Genomic DNA, 20,116 nt, shown 5'->3' with positions numbered 1-20,116 from the left:
CCCTTCGGAGCGCGGAGAGGGAAGCGGCCGCCGGAGCTGTACGTGAGGCCGGGCACAGCAACAGCAGCAGCAGCAGCGGCGGCAGCGGCGCCCCCGGCGAATGCGCAGGCGCGAGACCCGGCTCCATCCCCTCCCCTCTCTCCTCTTCTGGTGGGGGCCAATTAGCGCCTTGAATTAATTGGGAAAGGGTTTTTCTTTTTTTCCCCGAGGGGGCGCGCGCGGCGGAATCGCCCATTGAACACAGCGCGGGGCTCCTTATGCAGGAGGAAACATGCCCAGGGATGTGCTGCTACGTAACGGGGCGAAAAGAGTAGGGGGCTTTGATTTTTTTTTTTAAAAAAATTAATCATCAATAGCGCTGAAAACGCTCCTACGTCGCCACTCGCCAGGCTTCTGCAGACAAGAAAGTGTTCTGTGTAGGGCATACTGGGTAGCTCAAAACTGACGGGTCGTTTCATAGTTTCATGGTTGCTCTAGGGGTGAAGGGTTGCTCAAGATTAATACCTTAAGCGTAAATGGATTCTTCAGATACTGCCAATCGTGGATTATTGGCAACAGGGTTTTGTTTTGGATTCCCCACCCCCCACCCCGAAAAGTTGGGTGAACTAGAATGAGTTCGTCTAGTCTGGATGAACCAGAATTAATCTGGAATAAAGGGCTGGCATTCTGATGCTGATGATGCAGGGGCCCAATGAAAAACTTGCAGGCATGAGGAGTACCCACCCCACAATCGGCACCCATCAATTGTTGTTGTTGTTGCGGTGGTGGTGGTGTGCTAGTATCTTAATGCCTGATTTGTATATTCAGGACATTACATTGGGACTGACTCCGGCAGTAACTGCTGTCTTGTGAGATTTGCTTTCATGGTTGTGTTAGTAGTACAGTAGGCTAGTAGTAACAACAACAAGAACCATGTAATTTGCTCAGTCCGTATAAATCCTTCCTACTGATGTTACCAGTGTAGTTTGGGGCTTAACTACACAGAAGCAACTCTTACTTTGGGTTTTTTTAAAAATAACGAAAAGGCGTATTTGTTTTTCTTTTAGGAGGATGCTCCATGGGTATGTTCCCCATAGTATGACCTAGAACGGTAGTCATTAACATTCTCAGACCAGGACCTACCTTTAGCCCAACAGAAGCTGCTTCAGATATTAGATGTGCTCTGGAAGTGGCAGTGGAGCTGCGCAGCTGGCCCTGTCTTCAGTGTCCTTACCTGGGACATCTCAGCAATGACTGGGGTCCCACACTTCCCATTGGATCCTACATGCATAGGCTTCCCCTGCTCAGAAAGCCACACTCAACAGGTGGATGTTATGGTGCAGTAGGAGGGAAATTACATGTTGTTGGGGTCAGGACCATCTGCGGGTCCCAGTTTATGGAACAACTTCACTATGATACCACTTGGTTTCCCCCAAAGAATCATGAGAATTGTAGTTTTAAGGTTTCTAAGCATTGCTAGGAGACCACTGTTCTTCTCACATAGCTACAATGGTCTGAGGGGAATAGAGGTCATGTAACTGTGGGATAGATGCTTAACTCTAATTAATGCACAAAGGGGTTAAAGCAATAGAGTAGCCTGTCATTTGTTCTCCCACTTGCACCAAATGACAAGGTCAAAGCTGGATGCTTTTGCATGTCCAAAGTCTGTTTTGGGGGCCTAATCCGCCGGTCGGTTTAATCCGGTCCTTGTGGCAGTTTATTTCCTGGGGTAAAGTCCTTAAAAAAACTCAACAACTTGGTATAATCATAAAAAGGTAAACAACTTTGGTCGGCCCTCATGGCCCTTCACTTCATCAAAACTGGCCCTCTTTGAAAAAAGTTTGGACACCACTGGTTTAAGCAAACAATCTTTGTGTTTCTATACAAATAATTTATCTCTTTTTGGAACCTCAGTTAAACTGCCTGTGTTTTCCTAGTGCTGTATGGAAAAGCACATGAATATGGCCTTTGAAGAGTTTGTAAGTAAAGCATTTTTTAACTTACCAAATGTGTAGTATCTTTCTATGCTAAGGGAAGTGGGGAACTCTGGAAGCAACTTGTAAGGGTTAAAGGTCTAACAGCCTATATTTCCACACCTTACATTGATGCATTTTTGTGATTTTAAATCTCTGCTGGGGCTTATTCACCAAAGAGTACTCACCCAAAAACTGGATCTTAGACAGCCAAGGAATGCTCCTTTTTATTTTAATGTATTTTTTCCTTTTATCAGACTAACACCAACAACCCCCACCACCCTTAAAAAATTATAGTTCCAGAATTCTTTGGTGAAAGCCATGACTGTTAAAGGGGCATCATGCATAGTGCCAATGTGACCATAATGGCCGCCCAGAGTGGCTGGGGGAACCCGGCCAGATGGGCGGGTATAAATAATAAATTATTATTATTATTATTATTATTATTATTATTATTATTATACTGTAATATCAGTCTCCTTACCCACAGCATAGCACAGTAAGTAATTTTTCAAGTAAACTGTGTTAGAAGCATTATATATGTTAATAGACGAAAGCTCCATCTATCTTTCTGCCAAGCAAGCTAGACGTATCCTTTATCATAGACACTCCTCAAGTCTTGCTTGTTATAAAGAGATTTATGTGAGCTGTTTTCTCAGTTAATCCTATTAGCCTAGTGGATTAATTGGATAGTGTTTGCTATGTTCAGGAAGCTCCTGAGAAACACTCAAGCAAAACTCGGCAGTGCTGTATATCATTCAAAGAACAAGTGTGCCATATCCCCATAACGGCTCATTTTTCAAATTGTGTATGGATGTATATCTCCCAGTTAAATGCCTGGCAACCTTTATTACTGTCTTTGAGAACAAAACAAAACAAAAAGGATGGCACTATCAATATACTTTGTAAATACTCCCATTTATTTATTTTTAGTTTAGTTTAAGAATTCATCAGCCAGAGTGCCTTAAGCATACAAATGACATCCTCAAAGTGGTTGTTTTAATCTACACAGATTCAGAGACTTCATTTAACTTTTTGTTCTATAGATTGAATATTGTTATTGACTCCTCATGCAGTAAGGTAAGTGTTGGCTGTAGTAGCCTACTCAAACAACTCCAGGCTCTGAGGAGTTCTGGCTGAAAAAAAAGCCCTGGGTAGCACTGAGGAAATTCTTTTGTCTGAAATTCTGGAGAGCTGCTGCTGGCTGCAGCAGCTCTTCAACTTTGAGGTAGAGAGACCAATTACCTGGCTTGGTACAAAGCAGGTACATTTGTTCCTACGAATGTGGTTTTGCTGCTGGGCCAGTTGCCAGAAACACAAGAGGCAGTTAAGGCTGGTTCCATACACACAAACCTGCAATGGTTTACATCAGATGAATACAAAAAGATTTGCGTGGCATCTTACGGATTTATTCTGGGTTCTGCTCCAAACCGCACCAAAAACTGGATCTATAAATGAATAGCTGGTTCTGTTCCATTATCACAACTTGAAAGGTCACCTGCAGTCCCAATACAGAAACCATAAATTTGAGTTGGCAGTCTTATTTGGGAAAATAGAAAACAATAGTACCGTATAGCAATGCTGCGTAAGCAGTACAGTACTAACGTAAAGGCAGAGGAAGATCAGGTCTAGTTCAGCATCCTTTCCCCCAACTAGATGCCTCTGGGGAAGCCACAGGTTGACAAATATTTTGTTGCGGTTGCTTTTAAAAAGTGGCTTGCTCATTTATTTTTGTGTTGTAATTATTATCAGTAATTAGTAACAATAGTTTCCTGCTATAATAATTTTTGGTGCTCATTATTGTGTTTGATGAGGGTGTATATTTTAAATGGTAGGTAATTTTTTTGGAGAAACACTTTTAGTATATTTGCATTGCTTTAACACATTTTCTGTTGTTAGCTTTATCTTTTTGTGTACTGTTGCCTTTCAGGTCTCCTTTGGGCTGTGTGAAGCCTTGGATAAATTTAATATAAACCAACGTTGGAGGAAAATGAGGAAAGGGGCTGTCCAAATCCTACTAATATTCACAAGCACTTTAGGGCACTTTCAGCATACGTACCTCCACTCTTGGTTATGTTGTTAAAGGAATTGTACCTGTTGAACTACACTTCCCAGAGGCCCATTTTGAGCCAAAGGATTATGGGTAGTGTAGTTCGGATTAATAGACAACCTGAACAGAGCGCCAATCAGTGTGGAGTGTTTGCTAAATGCTTCCTGCTGGTGGAAAGTGCCGTGTGCTTTTATATAACAGTAAGTCAAAAGCTTACATTTGTCTTTCTTGACTACTGTCTGGCCTTGCAGGTATTTAAGACTGAGAAGCAGCTTGGAGGAAAAAGCAAGTCTGCACTTTTGAGATCTGAAAGTTCAACTTCTCCGTCATTGATTTAGCATTTACGGTATGCAAGAACCTGCCACAGAGTCTTCCTGGGAGTTTGAATTCCTTCACTGATGTCAGAAATCCCACTTACGTATAACTCTTTCTTGGGAGCAGAGCTTCATGCTCTTTGGCATTGCACAGGTAGAAATAGGACATTTGTAATAAGGAACACATCTTGTTTTCAAAACTAAAAACTACTGTCTGAGTGCTTCTCCCTTTCCACTTTTGCATATGCCTGAAGACTTTTGTCCACACTACTGTAGAAGTACTGAGTAAGCTCAGAGGCTGTGTCTGATCCAGTGAGTCACATGACTGAGTAGAGATTTCATCCTGGGTCTCTCCCAAGTCAGATACTCTTAACTCCTCACCATGTCGGTAAATCATCTTGCAACTGAAGTTACAGCATTTCCATTGTTTTTGCATATTTTATACATTTTAATATTTTTATGTACTTTTATCTCTGATCCACTTTGAAATTTTGAATGGCAAATGGTATAGAAACAGAAATAATAAATAAATCTCATCAAATTTAGTGGGTGTCAAGGACTTTCTACTGAGTAAACATGCATAGGATTGCATTTTAGTCCCCTGCTTGATAGAATAGCTACAACTGTAAGGCAGGCAGCAGCTGTTTTGGGTGGGCAGAATGGAAGGAAAGTTAATGTACCTTTGTGCTTTTTAAAATACATTCCACAAGAAGGGACAGCTACCAGAAAATAAGGACTTTTTTCCGGTAAGTAGGAAGAGCTGGAGCTTCTGCGGCTGTTCCTGAACTCTCTTCTGTCTGTGACTTTTAGGGCAAAGTACAGTTTCTTCTCAAATGTCTGTTGTCAGACAGTAAAGATCCGAGGATACTACAGGATCCTATGGCACCCTGTTTGTTTTTTCCTGTTCTGTTTGGATGGTGCAGTTAAGGTGGAAAATAAGGAATTCATTTCATGCATAGTTACAGTAGCAAGAGTTTTATTGGCAAAAAAAAAAGGAGACTGTAAGCGATATCTTCTGTAGGCGAGCAGACAGAAAATGTGGGTGTTTGCATTAACTTACACTTTTTACAAGAACAAGAGAGAGAAAAGGCAGTGAGGCATGCTTGTGGTAAATTGGTCTTCATTTTTATTGAATATTGAAAGAGGAACTTGGTTTTCCCAAAAATGCAATATGGGTTCACAGTGTTGATTTTCCTCATTTATAAATGAATCAGAGGATCCATCAGAGTTATTATAAGTCTTTTGTATGTGTGTGTGTGTGTGTGTGTGTGTGTGTGTGCATATATATCCTTGAAGATGCATATCTGTGCATATGTATGACTTATTAATAATAATATGGTATTTTTCTTGTTTTTAAGCTATGGCACACAAGATGGTAATCACTTTGGTCTATCGAGTGGGATATAGAAGAGCTTCTTCTCTGTATTCCAGGCTGTATTCAACCTATGTCAAGAGAATGAGGTAAATCCCTAACCTGTGGGGAATTTGGGGTTTCCCTTTGTTGAGCCCAATATGCTAGAATTTGTTGTTAATGGGATGAAGCTAGAATTACTCCTGTATGTTTTTACGGCTTACTGTTTTAATTACCCAGACATTTGGTGGCTGAAGACTACTGTTCTTAGCAATCTCTGGATAGAATTGTGTTTTAATTGTAACAGTTTTCCGTTTTAACTGTATTTGTTTTTAGAAGGTTTTAGAATGTTGTGTTTTGTTGATGTTACTAAATTATGGATCTGTTTGCTGCCATGGGCTTGTTTGGGAGGAAAGATAAGATATAAATTCAATCAGTCAGTCAATAACAGACCTTGTATTATCAGTATTTTTAAAAGTATCTGGAGCACAAAGATGGAGAATGCAACAACAGATTCTACCACAGAATACTTTGGATACAGCCCTGTACCCATTTTACCTGGGAATAACCCCCATTGATCTGAGATGGACTTAACTTCTGTGTAGAAGTAAGTAAGGAAATTACATGTTGGGCTGCAGTAGGAAACTCACCCGGAGAAAATACCGTAGGAACAGATGCGTAGGCTTGCACAGTTAGTCTTCTTCATGCGCTGCAGTTTCTGATCCTTTTCCACCTGCAGGTATATGTCAGAGCTAAAAGACAATGATGACGCATGCAGGGAAGCCTCTAACTCGGGAACTTTCTTCCTGTTTCACAACTACTCTCCCTTCTTGCAAGAGAAGGGAAACATGCTCCTGGCGCCAAAGTTGAATGCAGCAGGTAACAAGTTTATTCTGCAACAATCCTTCCTTTTCACGAGAAATGTCCTACCTGTTAAGGTGTTAAAGATGCTTTTAGTGCCTGCTCCCAAAGAACCTGGGAGAACAGCAGATTAAGCAGTGGAAGGTGGCTCATTAGGGCAAAGAAGGCATTGCCCCACTAACCTCAGTCTGCCCCCAGCCAGCCCCCACCTGCCAGCCCTATTACAAGCAGTCCAACGGGAAGCACTGCCTGTCCTCTTTCTTCCACCTCAGCCTCAGTGTTGCCCTTGGATAATTCAACAGTGAGAAGGATAAGAGAGGACAGGGATAAACCTAAAAATTTTTGTCTCTGCCTGTCATTGGTTTTGCCTCCTCCTGCTGTTGGCTTCCATATCACTGAGTTTAAATTGGGGAGCGGGGAGAAGGCAGGGGGTTTGAAATTTTTAAGAGGAAGGTACCAGCACTCTTAATAAAGCTTCAATTCCTGGTGTTCCTTCAGGAAGCTTTTAAGCATGATGGCAAGGGGTGACATAACTGGGTTTCTGAGCCCCGCAGGCGTGCCACAGAAAGAATGCAGTAGGTCAAGGGAGTCGTGGACCCAAAAAGGTTGAAAACCTCTGGACCAGAGGTGCCACAGGCCTGATCTCGCAAGGCTGATCTTATGTTTCTATGAAATTTTCCACTGTGAAACAAATTTCAAGATGACTTCAGGTTTCGTGGTAGAGATTTATAAAAAAATACCTGTGGCTTTTGTTTTAGGACAGCGGTCTAGGCCTGGGCGATGTACTGATACATCAGTGATGAAGGATGCTTGAAACCAGGGTGTATATATGAAGGAAAGAGCTGTCAGATTGGGCGTGCGGTGAAGGAGTGTGGAGAATCGGGCGGGTGGTGAAGGTTGACTTCAGATTGGGCAGGAGTGCACCGGAGCCCAGAGGACAAATCAGCTCCTTGGAGAATAGGCTGCCCTGGGGGGAAGGGACTGTGGTGCTGGGGAAGCTAGCAAGCAACAAGATGCTTGTCCTTCCCCTCTCCTAGCTGCTGCTGCTGCTTCTTCTTCTTCTTCTTCTTCTTCTTCTTCTTCTTCTTCTTCTTCTTCTTCTTCTTCTTCTTCTTCTTCTTCTTCTTCTTCTTCTTCTTCTTCTTCGTGTTCCATCCCCTCCATTTCAACATTGCAATATATCGTCATATCGTGATGTTTGGCTAGTGATACGTCACAGTGTTGAAAAGCTGACATCGCCCAGCCCTACAGCTGTCCTGGATTACAGGAATGTTAACCAATGTTGTGCTGATGTGCCTTTCTAAGCTTCCTCTTCCTCTGTTTGTCTGGTTTTCAGAAATCAAGAGGATTCTAGAGAAGTTCAGACAGAGTGGAGAAAAGATAGAGGATTCCATGCTGGTTGGATGTTCAGATGAGTGCAGGCCGTATTTTGCTTTGGACCTAGGTTAGAATGACCTTTAATATACTGTTGCATGCAACCCAAATCTCCAAGCAGCGAAAGACTGAGGGGTTCCTGCACTTACTCAAGGTTCAGTTTCCTTGGAATGAAGTTCAGTGGAGACGGTGGTATTTTTAGGATATGTGGCTTTGTTTACACACACGCACAGAACATAGGATGGAGGGGCTCACAGCATTAACAACCCAACAGATCTTGCTTCCTGATTAGGTTTCCAGGGAAGGGCCTATTCCCGTACAGAACTGACATGTCTCTATATCCAGCTTCCAGCACCAGCCAGCAAACTCACAGACACAACTCTGGCTATTGTTCTTCTACCTAGGATGAGGTGCCATCCAGCCAAGTGCAGGGAGCAAAGAAGCCTACCCGTGTCCCTTCTTGGACACTTAGTTGAGATGCTGATGAGAGCACTTAACTACAACTCCCATCATCCCTCATCATTGGTCCTTCTAGCTAGGGATGGTGGGAGTTGTAGTCCAGCAACAGCTGGTGACCCAAGTTTGAGAAACACCGAAGGCTATTACCTTGCAAGGAAACTTGTCTGAGAGGTTCAGCAGCCTGTTCTACTGCTAGATTCTAAACCTCACTGAATACAGGATCACAGGCCTGGAAGGGATCCAAGGATATCATCTGGACTGACCCCCCAACCCATAACAATACATACATATCCTGCTCTAATCCCGAGGTGGAAGATAGCCAGTTCTTCATCCCCCAGTAATGTGCCCCAATGTGAATCCCTTTATGCTTAATTGTATAGAATCTGATTTCCTATTTTGGTGCCAATTCACTCAGTCAATTTGGAGCCACCCTTCTGGAACACTTCGCAGAAAAGTTGGCCTTTCACCATCCTTAATAATATGGTGTCACCTTCAAACTTGTATACAGGCCTATATTTTTCACACCCGCTTTTCACTGAAGTCAATTTGTCCTAATGTGTCTTCATTTTGTAAGAACATGCCGCTTTTGAGATGACGTTGACATCTGTGTGACAGCAGCAGTCTCATTTGGGAGCCGCCCAGAGTGGCTGGGGAAACCCAGCCAGATGGGTGGGGTATAAATACTAAATTATTATTATTATCAGCTACAGTGCCATAATCATGTGCTATTGATATAGATCAAAGGGCGTGGAGGTAGGGGTAGTAACAAGTATCCAATTCCCACATATTTATTCAATTCCAGGATCCTTGGAAAGATCTGCCCTTGAAGCTGAACTCAATGGATCATTTGGGGAAATGAGGAAAGCTTTCTTCCAGTTAGAAGAAGAAGATGCCACTTTGATTTCCGCGGTATGATTTTACGTGTAAACACAGAGACTGCTTCTGTTGGATATTATATTAATGTTAGAAAGCTGAAGACCAAGATGGGGCTGTTAATTCAAATCAGTGTTTTTAAAATCCAGATTTCCTTACCTCCGCACGTACTGGCCCTGTGAACTCATTTTCTCTCCCACTTTTTGTTCACCTTACAAATGTCCTTCCAGCCTGATCCTCTCTGCGTCATTCCTCCAACCCTCCTTCCATCACCTTAGGTCCATTTGCCTGCCGTCAGAACAGCTCAGCTGAGCCAATGACATTCAGAGACCCTGATCAGAGCAGGCCGGATATTGTTAGCCTAAGAACCTGGGGCCTGTCATGTCCTGCCCCTCTGTGCTGCCACTTACTGCTAGAGGCTCCACCACAGAATCCCTTAGGTGGTGGAACATTGGCTTTAGCATCCTAGGTGCACTTCCTGGCATCTCCAGGCAGGGCTGGAAGAGAACCCGACCTGAAATTCTGGAGACCTCCTGCCAGTCAGTGTATACAAGATACTGAGCTAGGCAGACCTGATTCACTATGACGCAGCTTCCTATGTAGAACACATTGATGTAAGAGGGAGGGTGAAACTGAACCACTTCTTATACTTACTACGGTTTGGGCCTGGTTCCCACATTTCACTTTACCACATCAAAGTCCTCAAGAAATGGTTTTATCTCTTTGGTTGAAGTGTGCCCAGCCCACAGCATTGCCGGCTGTTGTTTATTCATCATACTGTGGGAGAACCAACTCTTAACGGAGCTGGCAGTTGGGCTGTCCAGGACCAAAGATGCGCACACACTCCACAGTTGTGTGCTCTTACTTGAGGGGCATCAAAGTGGGCTCTTGAAGACGATAAAGCGCTCAAAGGGCTGCAGTGGTGATTAAGGAAAGCAATCCGTTGGGGAGTAATTTATTCTGATTTTATAAACCCCCAGCAATACTTGAGAAGCTAGCTCCTAAGAGCAAGTGGACATGGAGGCCAAAGAAGATGGTGTGGCTCCTTTTGTTATAGGGCTAGCAGGGTGTAGTGTTGTGTTTGGTTGTGGGAATCTCAGATCTGTCTCTCATCCATGAAGCTCAGTGGTTATTCTTGGGCAAACTTCTGCCTAGCCTACTTGACCTGAGGGTTTTTCTGTTAGAGGTTGTGCTACTGTTAGAGGATGTGTGGGGAACCTTTAGCCCTTCAGATGTTGTTGAACTACAACTTCCCTCAGGCCCCCACGATGGCCAATGACTAGGTATGATGGAAGTTGTGGTTCAGCAACATCTGAAGGGCCAAAGATTCCTCACACCTGTGCCATATGAAAAGAAAATATGCATTTCCAGGAGCAATTTGTTGCATGGCGATGTCCCTCCCCCCTCCCCCCCCCGGTGGTAAATTAAAGACACAAGACACAATATGTATGGCTAATGGGCATAAAAGGCCACAACTTTATTGGTTACAGATGATGAGCGGTATTGGCTTAGGCCAGGCATCCCCAAACTGCGGCCCTCCAGATGTTTTGGCCTACAACTCCCATGATCCCTAGCTAAGAGGACCAGTGGTCAGGGATGATGGGAATTGTAGTCCAAAACATCTGGAGGGCCAAAGGTTGGGGGTGCCTGGCTTAGGCATTGGATCTACCCGACTATATCTGACTCCAGCCCATTTTCCTGGAAGTCCAGGAAGGGTTAACCACCAGTAGGGGGAGTCCTGCTGATGCACATCAACTAGGAACTCACCCTGGGGCCACCGATAGGGGGCGTGCCTTAGGCCCTAACCTCCCTAGGCTTCGGACAGGGCCACGCCCCCCCCAGACTCCTTTAACGGAATAAGCAGGGAAACAGGCAGATACCCCGGCTATGCACTGCTTAAATGCAGCAGGCCACACCCCCAGGCCGGACGGATTGGTTGTCCTGGCTAGTGACACGGCCAGGATTCCCCCAATTGCACAGGGACTGGGCACCCAGCCCCTGTGCACACAGAGGGATCGTGACCGCCTGCAACCCCACCTCCTGGCAAGGATGGAAGTGGCTTTCTTATTTTATAAACCAAGTTTTGATGAGTGGGGTTTTTTGGGGTGTGGGTGGGGGGTTAACAAATGGCTTGCAGTTCATATCCCCTCAGCGTTCTTCATAACCTGATTGATGTTTATAGGCTCAGGCTCTCCTTCGTTGGCATGACAACAACCAGTATTGTGGGAAAACTGGACAGCTCACAGTGAAGAACTTGGCTGGAAGCAAACGGGTTTGTCAGGGCACTGAAATAATCTATTACCCACAGGTGGGCACCCTCAGATATTTTTGTCCAGCTGGCATGTGTCTTTGAACTCTGATAATGCCTCTTGCTTGTCTGGATGGGGGGCGGAGAAGGGTGTGTGGGTGTATCTAGAAACTAGCCAACTGTACAAAGGTAAAATTTGCATCCAGTGCTCCATCCACTTTTGGTTCTCCTCACCGGTGGCACATGGGCCTTGAAAGGTTGCCAAGAAAGGAACACAAATTTATTATATTCACTGGACACCCGGTTACCTGGACTCTCTGGGCGACGTACAATTGAACCATTTACCATGATTAAAACAAAAACAAAATAATTAATTGTAATCATAGTATGCACTGTTGTTGTTGTTGTTGTTGTTGTTGTCGTCGTCGTCAAATAATATGGAAACCAAAACTGTACAGAGAAAGTTGGTCACAAACTGCTAAAATAATCTAAAAGGTCAAAGCACCTTTTGTCCATCATAAAAGCCATAAAAGTATCACTCTCAATATTTTTTAAAGGATTAAGATGGTGTTCAAAGGCCTGAGATAACAGAGAAGTCTTTTCCTGGTGCCTCAAAGATGTTAGTGAAGGTGCCAGATGAGATTCTCTAGGGAAGCATTGTGCAACAGGGGAACCACCAAGGCTCCCTCCTTCAGAATTCCCCAGTACCATGGACTGGATCCCAATCCTAGCATCTTCAAACACACCCAGCCCCCTGCTCCCCACATGGCGGCTATTTGAAAAAGTTTTAAAGGGACAGAGATGCATTCCACACCTCTTGTTTCTGCAAGAGCACTAAGGTGGACCCTGATAGTCGGGATGGTGCCAAAGTCCACAGCAGGATACTGTGTTCTGAACTGCCAATTGTTTTGCTCCAGGGTCTGCCCATAACATAACAGCCAGGAAAGTGTAAGTGTGGGGGCCTTTGTAGTGGTCGCTTGCATTTTTCACATGTCCCAAACTTGTGGTTGCAGTTTGTATTTCATATTGGAATCAGCAGGTCTGATCCCACTCTTAATTTCTTGTCCATTTTGGCTTTCTTTCTTTTTTTAAAAAAAAAACCCATAAAAAGATGTCTCCAGTCGTTATTACTTTGGTGTCTGATGGGAGCCGATGTCTCCTCGTACGGCAAGCATCGTTTCCTAAAGGGATGTACAGTGCTCTGTCTGGCTTCTGTGATATAGGTAAGGAAACATGTGACACCAGACTGTTAAGTTTGCATGCACAGTATTCTAATTAGAGGGCTGCTACCTCATAGCATGTGGTAGAAAACTTGCTCACTTTCAGAGATGATATATGATGAGTTGTGGGGAACCTAACAAGAATTTGCTCATTGTCTGGCACGTGTAACGTACGAACCCGAGGAAGCAACAATTAATGGCTATATTGTACTTACTCTGAAAATAACAATAATTGAGTCAGCTTTTGAAGTACCTTGATGGGCTTAGACATTTTGCAAATTGAAAAACACTTGTCTTAGGCTTTTTGCAGTTATATTTTCAGCATCAGTGCTGGATGGGCAGTGACTTAAAGCCTTTCTTCAGGGAGTGGTTATGTGATTGAGTTCCACTTGAAAAAGTTGGTTGCACAGGCAATCTAACCATGTCTCTACCCGCCCCTCAATTAATGTCAGGTGTGGGGTACGTAGCCTTGGTTTGGGGAAAACAGCTTTGCAGGCCAAATTGGATTCCTTGCTTGGTCTAACTTGGTGTTTGGACTGAGTCCTGCTTTAGGACTCATGATAACAGCTGTCTTGTACTGTGTCACACCATTGGTCCAAATAGCACAGTACTGTAAGAGCTGCAGCTCACAGGTAAAAGTGGAATCATGCCATAAAAGCAAAATGGATTTTTGGAAGGAATTTCATTACTCTTGCATTTTTCCTGCTGAAGATGAAGTCTTAAAAAGGTGCAAGTAGATATGAACAGGATGCCATATTCTGCCGTTTTAGATTCTAGTGTTTAGCATTTAGCGGTTAGTGCTGGTGGTGATAAAGATTAGCTGAAGAAAGGAGCTCTGTTAAAGTACTGGCGGAAACCAGGCTGTAAAGGAAACGTGTATCTCCATTGGTAGTCCCCTGTTCTGTTGGTTTGCTTGATCCAAAACAACAGAGTCGCTTTTTACAATGGCTCTCAAGCAATCCACCAGCTGAGTAAATTCTGCACTTGTCAGAATGCATAGTTAAGCTCAAGTCTCAATTCTTCGACTTAGTTGGGCATTTGACCAGTAAAAAATAAATAAATTGGTCAGCTGCCCCATCAAGCATTTTTTATTGTATCTTCCTCACAAAGAAGAGGATTTAATCATCACCAAGTTTAATCATTGTGTTTATTTGTGGAAAACAAGTAAGTTAACTGCTATTGTTAAATAGCGAATTAACTTTTTAAAGACGTGCAATAAATTATTATGACTTAACAATGTTAGGTAGGCTTTTCAAAGATGTGAACAGTTCATGGAACAGTTCTTGTCATTGGTTTTTATCCTATCTCATCAGGGACGAGTCTGCATTTCATTTGAGAAGAAAATGTAACAATAAGCAACTATTAAATGTTGGTTTTTCAAAGGCAGTTGTACCACCACGTAGCAAGCCACCTCTTCAGACACCACCAGCATCAAGCCTTCATGATAAAAAAAAGAGTTGGTCGACTGACTAGGCTTGGCCAACCCTGCTTGAACTGTGTTAAAATAGGGCATTTAACCTAAAAGGTGGGCTGGAAATCCATTAAGCATAAACAAGAAATGCTTATCGTGAGATATATCCTCATGCCTACTCAAAAGAAAACTTGTAAGCCTTCTCTCAGGATACGATGCTGCCCTTAAGATACGCTTTCTACTCCCAAGGTGAAACTCTGGAAGAGACACTCCGGCGAGAAGTGGCTGAAGAGGTGGGGTTAGAGGTGGAGTCTGTGAGGTATTCTGCATCTCAGCATTGGCCATTCCCAAGCAGCACGCTAATGATTGGCTGCCATGCCCTGGTGAACCCACAACGGAGTAAGGTAAGGAGGTGGTGGTGGAATCTTTCATTTGATCCACTTGTTGGACTACAATTCCTGTCACTGCTGACCAGTGGCTAAACTGGCTGGAGATGATGGGTGTTTGTAGTCCAACAACATCTGGGGACCCAAGGTTACTGAACCAACCTTTATTGACGTGGCTTATCTAAATGTATATGATCAGTGACTTAAATTCCTTCGCCGTCTTGATTCTTCTGTGGTTTTGACTAGTGAAAACGGTTCTGGAGAGCGTGAAGGTGCATTCATATTCCCATCCCCGTTTGTCTATCCAAGCAGCCTGGCAAGCAGAAGTTACTTTCACTGCCATAAATATCTGACTCTAATAGATACGTCCGTATAGTTAAAGCTATGGTTAAAGCTAGGGTTAAAGCTATGGTTTTCCCAGTAGTGATGTATGGAAGTGAGAGCTGAACCATAAAGAAGGCTGATCGCCGAAGAATTGATGCTTTTGAATTATGGTGCTGGAGGAGACTCTTGAGAGTCCCATGGACTGCAAGAAGATCAAACCTATCCATTCTTAAGGAAATCAGCCCTGAGTGCTCCCTGGAAGGACAGATCGTGAAGCTGAGGCTCCAATACTTTGGCCACCTCATGAGAAGAGAAGAATCCTTGGAAAAGACCCTGATGTTGGGAAAGATTGAGGGCACTAGGAGAAGGGGACGTCAGAGGACAAGATGGTTGGACAGTGTTCTCGAAGCTACGAACATGAGTTTGACCAAACTGCGGGAGGCAGTGCAAGACAGGAGTGCCTGGCGTTCTATGGTCCATGGGGTCACGAAGAGTCGGACACGACTAAACAACTAAACAACAACAATAGATACGTGTGTATGCACACACACACACACACACACACACACACACACACACACATTTGTCGTTGTTGGCATCTGTCTGGCTTGAGAGAGAATGGAGTGTGCCTCTGGGGGTGAGATCAACTTGCTGTGTTAGCGGCACTGAAGTGACCTCTCTGGGGTGCAAGCCTGGGCAGTGTGTATGGAGGTCCTGGGCTGGTCAGATGACAATGCCCCCCCCCGGTCTCGCTGATGTGGTCCAAAGGAAAGCAGAGAAATAACATTTGGCACCAGCCGGGCTGCAGGAGTTGCTGTTAAGATAGGTTATTGTTATTAACTTCACATTGATTGGGGGGAGAGGCAGGAGTCCATTGTCTAGCCACCAAGTGATTTTGTTGATAAAACAACCCCTGTGTTGCAAATTAAAGTCAAAATGCTGAGAAAAGGAGGCAACACGTCGACCAGTTCTTGGGCAAAACGTAACTGTTTTAATCTGTAGTTAACCATAAATCAGACAGTGATCCAGGGTAATCATCTGTTTCGGTTAATGCTTCTTCAGTATTATAACTAGTACTTGCGTGTACTCTGCGGAACAGGGGTCATACTCATATGTAACCCCCGCTCAGCAGTCCCGTGATTTTGTGACAGGGGCGAGATTGGTACTTGAGGCTTCCTGTCTGTTAACTACAACACTACTCTAAACTCTCGTTATGACGCTGCTGTTTTTATTTTTTAAACTTTTCATTTGCAGATTAATATCAACAAACAGGAGCTAGAAGCTGCCGAGTGGTTCAGCCATGGGGAAGTGGTGAAGGCTCTTGGGCGGAACCCAAAACCTTCCAAAGGCAAGGATGACAACCTCTCATTTTGGGTGCCACCTAAGCAAGCCATAGCCCACCAGCTGATTCAGGAATGGGTCAAAAATCAAGCTCCTGTGCCTACTTAGAGACACTTATTCAATCATTTACTGCTCCAGGTAAAAATCCGAGTGCCAGTTGGCCTCCCAATTTCAGTGACTCCCTATGTTAAGATTTTCTGCAGGGCGTTTATAGGCAGAGAGGCTGGTTCCATTTCACACTTTTGCCTGAGGCTAAAGAATTTGTCCGTCAGATCCCGAAGGTGTATATATATCACCTGGATGGGTTTGAAAGGAGGGGGGGGGAGAATGCTGCTAAGGGTCACTGCAGCTTCCAGTGTTTCACAGTTCTTGATGGAAATCATTCCCAAGTGCTTTTCTAGAGTATAACTGGTAAGTCAGAGTTGACCCTAAGTATAAAGCAATGGTTGCCGGCCTTTTGGGGCTCATGAGCACATTTAATTCTATGATTTGCAATTGTTGTGGGCACCGTACCCACCCACCCACCCCACCGCCTCTGCCGTTGGCAGCAATAGAATGAGTATTTCAGGCCCAAATTCAGTGGGAAAAGGAGTGAGGGGCATGGATCCCGTAGGCAGTGCCATGTTGGCAAGCTCTGGTCTAAAGAGTCTCCCAATGTTTGGTAAAGTTATTTGCTAGATACAATGCCAAAGTTCCAATTAAAAACAAAAGCCTCTCAAAAGCTTACACCACCTGAAATGTGATTTATTTATTTTATTTAGCGACATTTATATGCTGCTTAATTGTACTAACTTCTAAACAGTTTAAAGCCTGCCGGCAGCTGAAAAACAAATACTCTAGAGTCATTTGTAAAGTTCAATTTAGTAAAGGCATTCGGCTATCATCTTCTATTTCACTTCCTCTGTGACAGCCTGCAACTGAATTCCATCTTCCTGGCAGAGAGTAGTTAGACTTGCCTTTAGTATTTACTGCTGTTGCTATAAGCTCTCTGAGGTTTGAACTGTTTGCCTACTTTTTTTAAAGGAACTGATATACCAAACCAGAAATATTATTATTGTTGTTGTTGTTGTTTGCTTCATTGTTTCTCCTATGGTAGTCCACAATTTTTCCTGTCCTGGGCGTTGTCTGTGCATAACACTCTCGTCCTGCAAATAAAAAGGATTCCATCAGCCCAGATTTCTTCTTTCTGGGAATATTGCCCAAACACTGCTTCCAAGCCAGAGTGCTCAACTGTTTTCTTGTTCGAAAATGCTGCAAAAATATAGCTGGAATTAGGTTGCAGTGATAAATGCAATTGAAGCACCCATTTGGTTCAACAGCTTATTTAATTAAATGTTCCAGTTGTAAACTCAGATCAGTCATATAGAGGTCACATTCGGTTCAGGAGCCTGCTTATCAGTCAAAATGTGGAAGGCACAGCAACTGCCCTTTCTTCAGGAAAGTTCACCAGATGTTTCAGCCCAACAGAACACTGTATTGGGGCTTGCCACTCTCTGAGAAAAAGACCTTATGAGATTCTTGGAACCAAAGTGGAGCGGAGGGCTTCTTGTGGCCTCAACAAATGTTACACTTAGCATCCACGACCTCCTCTACTTAAGTTTGGGAGCAATTGTCCATTCTTTACCATAGATGTTTGATAAATGAACTGTTGAGATTTATTTTAATTGACAGGGCATACTCTACCTTAAGCATGAATAATTTTCCATTCATGTTAAAGACTAGCAAGTGACTGAGCAAGTATTTTAGGTATCTTGAGAGAAGTTATGAGCAGCTGTAATATTTCTATTTTTTTGTTTTTGTTTTTTGCATAACCCTCTCCCTCTCTCGGGATGTATTCCGTTCCAAGAAATGGGCGGATTTGAAGCTTAGCAATGTCAGTAGTTTCTCCTATTGTGGAAAAATGTTTTCTTTAAGGCAGGGCAGAAGCAGTTACAATGGTACCTCTATTTTTTTAGCGTCTCGGAAGTCAAATATTTTGGCTTTCGAATGCTTTTCGGAAGTCGAACATGCCACACGGCTTCCGTATTGAGTTTTCTGGACGGACATGCTTCCGGAAATGCATGCTTCTGTTTTCAAACGTTTCGGAAGTCGAACGGTCTTCCGGAACGGATTATGTTCGAAAACCAAGGTTCCACTGTACTTACTGGTACTTAATAGAAAAGTAGAAAATAGAAATAGAAATAGAAAATAGAAGAAAATACTTCAGACAGGGTGATCATATTTGATCTTGAACCATGTAAACAGGCCATTTTACAAAAGGAAATAAGCTTGTCACTCTTCAGTGGAAAAAGTAATTCCGCCTTTTACCCACCCATTTTCAGTAGCAACTACTGATGCTACTAATAGTTGGTGGCAACCTTACGCTTCAGAAAGCTGCTAAAGCGGGGTAACTTGTTGTTCATGGCTTGCAACTCTCCTCATACCTGACCATTGTCCATAGTGATTGGGGCCTGCTGGGTATCAAGAGTCCACTCCTGGACAAAATAGTTAAAGACTGAAGTTCTCCACTGTTTCCACAAACACCAAACAATGAGTTGTGACATGAAACCATTTAATGGCAGGAAGCAGCATTGCACTTGAGACACACCCCCACCCCCACTTCAGGATGCAGTTAGTCCTTTGGCTGTAAACTTTCACCATGTATAACTTACATATATGGAAAAGCAGTATCAAAATTAAAATATACTTCCAGTAGCTACTTGAGGACAGAAAGACGATAACATTCTAGGACAGGCACTCCCAACCTTTGGCCCTCCAGATGTTTTGGACTACAATTCCCATCTTCCCCGATCACTGGTCCTGTTAGCTAGGGATCATGGGAGTTGTAGACCAAAACATCTGGAGCGCCGCAGTTTGGGGATGCCTGTTGTAGGACCTTCTTCTTGTTTTACCGGCAGCTGTTTTTGAATGTTTACCTACATGAAAGTTGAGTTTTAACAGTGAGGGGTGTTGGAAAGACAAAGGTAGATAATAAAAACAATCTTAATGCAAACTATAATGAAGGGAGAAAAGAAAAAACATTCTCCCCATTACAATTTTTTAATTTTGTATTGAGAAAAAAGAGCTTGAAGAAAGGGCAGTAATCTGGCTTTGTGTTTATCATCCCTTTTAACACAGGGTGAGTTATTTCATTTGAAATTAGTTTACTTTCACAAGCTAGAGAGATTATGACATCATTTGGCAACTTATTAAATCAATTTGCTCATATTACAGATGGGGAAGATGAAAGCCAGTTAAAAGGGATATACTTAGGACAAGACAGAAGTCAGATCTGACTCAGCTGCATCGGGACTGCAACCTACTGTTGACTCCTTATGTAAAATAGGCTAATGACAGCCTAAACGTTGGCAAGCAAGGTCAATCCTAGTGCAAGTGCTGTACACACACTTAAGTTCAAACAAACAGAAAATATATCTGTACAAAGAAAACCTTAACAGCCGCGATCAGGTCAACAGATTAATGTTGCCTTCTCTGAACTGCTTTAACCACACTGATATATGCAGAAAGCTTTTTCCTGCATAATCATTAAATGCCTAATTATCTAATATTGGAGATAAATATAAAGAAGCTGCCCTGAAAGATAATCAAATTTCCAGTTATTACAACTAGTAAGCAGAAAAAGAAAAATGGGTTTTGATTTTTTGCAAATGGTCTTTGCAGAAGCCCTCTGCGCCCTTCTAATATTTTTAGTACTAAAGTTACAACGTGAAAAAATGTACATTTATGTGCCTTTTATTGCATATAGTCATAGAAAAATATTTTCAATCCTCCATCTTAATTTCTTACACTGTATCACTAATACAGTTTTTTTTAAGTACACCCATGACTTTTTTTAAAAAAAAGTTGGTTCCACAAGGGTAGCAAGTGAAACTGAATATGCTGCTCACATGTATTTAAAGTAGTTTACATACTAGGTCTCCTGGGTTCTGAAAAGCTTTCATCCTTCACTCAA

At 43.1% G+C, this 20,116-nt stretch overlaps 1 protein-coding gene across 8 annotated transcripts; it reads left to right on the top strand.

Moving 5' to 3' along the window:
- The first annotated feature begins 178 nt into the window (after positions 1–178).
- NUDT13 (nudix hydrolase 13) lies at positions 179–19,438 on the top strand. 8 transcript variants are annotated; one of them, XM_060274892.1, is made up of 11 exons: positions 179–1,958; positions 4,254–4,470; positions 5,675–5,777; positions 6,407–6,546; positions 7,865–7,972; positions 9,164–9,270; positions 11,417–11,542; positions 12,594–12,705; positions 14,363–14,517; positions 16,078–16,302; positions 19,378–19,438. In XM_060274892.1, the coding sequence occupies exons 2-10, from the start codon at positions 4,401–4,403 to the stop codon at positions 16,270–16,272; spliced, it is 1,116 nt and encodes a 371-aa protein (XP_060130875.1). In that variant the 5' UTR covers positions 179–1,958; positions 4,254–4,400; the 3' UTR covers positions 16,273–16,302; positions 19,378–19,438. The 8 variants fall into 8 exon arrangements, with proteins under 8 accessions (XP_060130875.1, XP_034993930.1, XP_034993932.1 ...); XM_035138039.2 differs by lacking the exon at positions 19,378–19,438 and having other exon boundaries at positions 180–1,958; positions 16,078–17,047; XM_035138041.2 differs by lacking the exon at positions 19,378–19,438 and having other exon boundaries at positions 183–1,958; positions 4,254–4,348; positions 16,078–17,047.
- The last annotated feature ends 678 nt before the right edge of the window (positions 19,439–20,116 follow it).

This window comes from Zootoca vivipara, chromosome 5, assembly GCF_963506605.1.
Source record: "Zootoca vivipara chromosome 5, rZooViv1.1, whole genome shotgun sequence".
Classification (NCBI taxonomy): domain Eukaryota; kingdom Metazoa; phylum Chordata; class Lepidosauria; order Squamata; family Lacertidae; genus Zootoca; species Zootoca vivipara.
Note: the sequence above shows the minus strand (reverse complement) of the source record. Positions and strands in the feature narration are given on the sequence as shown.

What these genes read in the sequence shown, in the direction of transcription:
- NUDT13 (XM_060274892.1), top strand. Translation starts at nt 4,401, where the DNA reads ATGTCAGAAATCCCACTTACGTATAACTCTTTCTTGGGAGCAGAGCTT. An exon ending in ACCTATGTCAAGAGAATGAG is followed by an intron (nt 5,778 to 6,406) that starts GTAAATCCCTAA and finishes TTCCACCTGCAG; the next exon opens with GTATATGTCAGAGCTAAAAG. An exon ending in ATGCCACTTTGATTTCCGCG is followed by an intron (nt 9,271 to 11,416) that starts GTATGATTTTAC and finishes TGATGTTTATAG; the next exon opens with GCTCAGGCTCTCCTTCGTTG.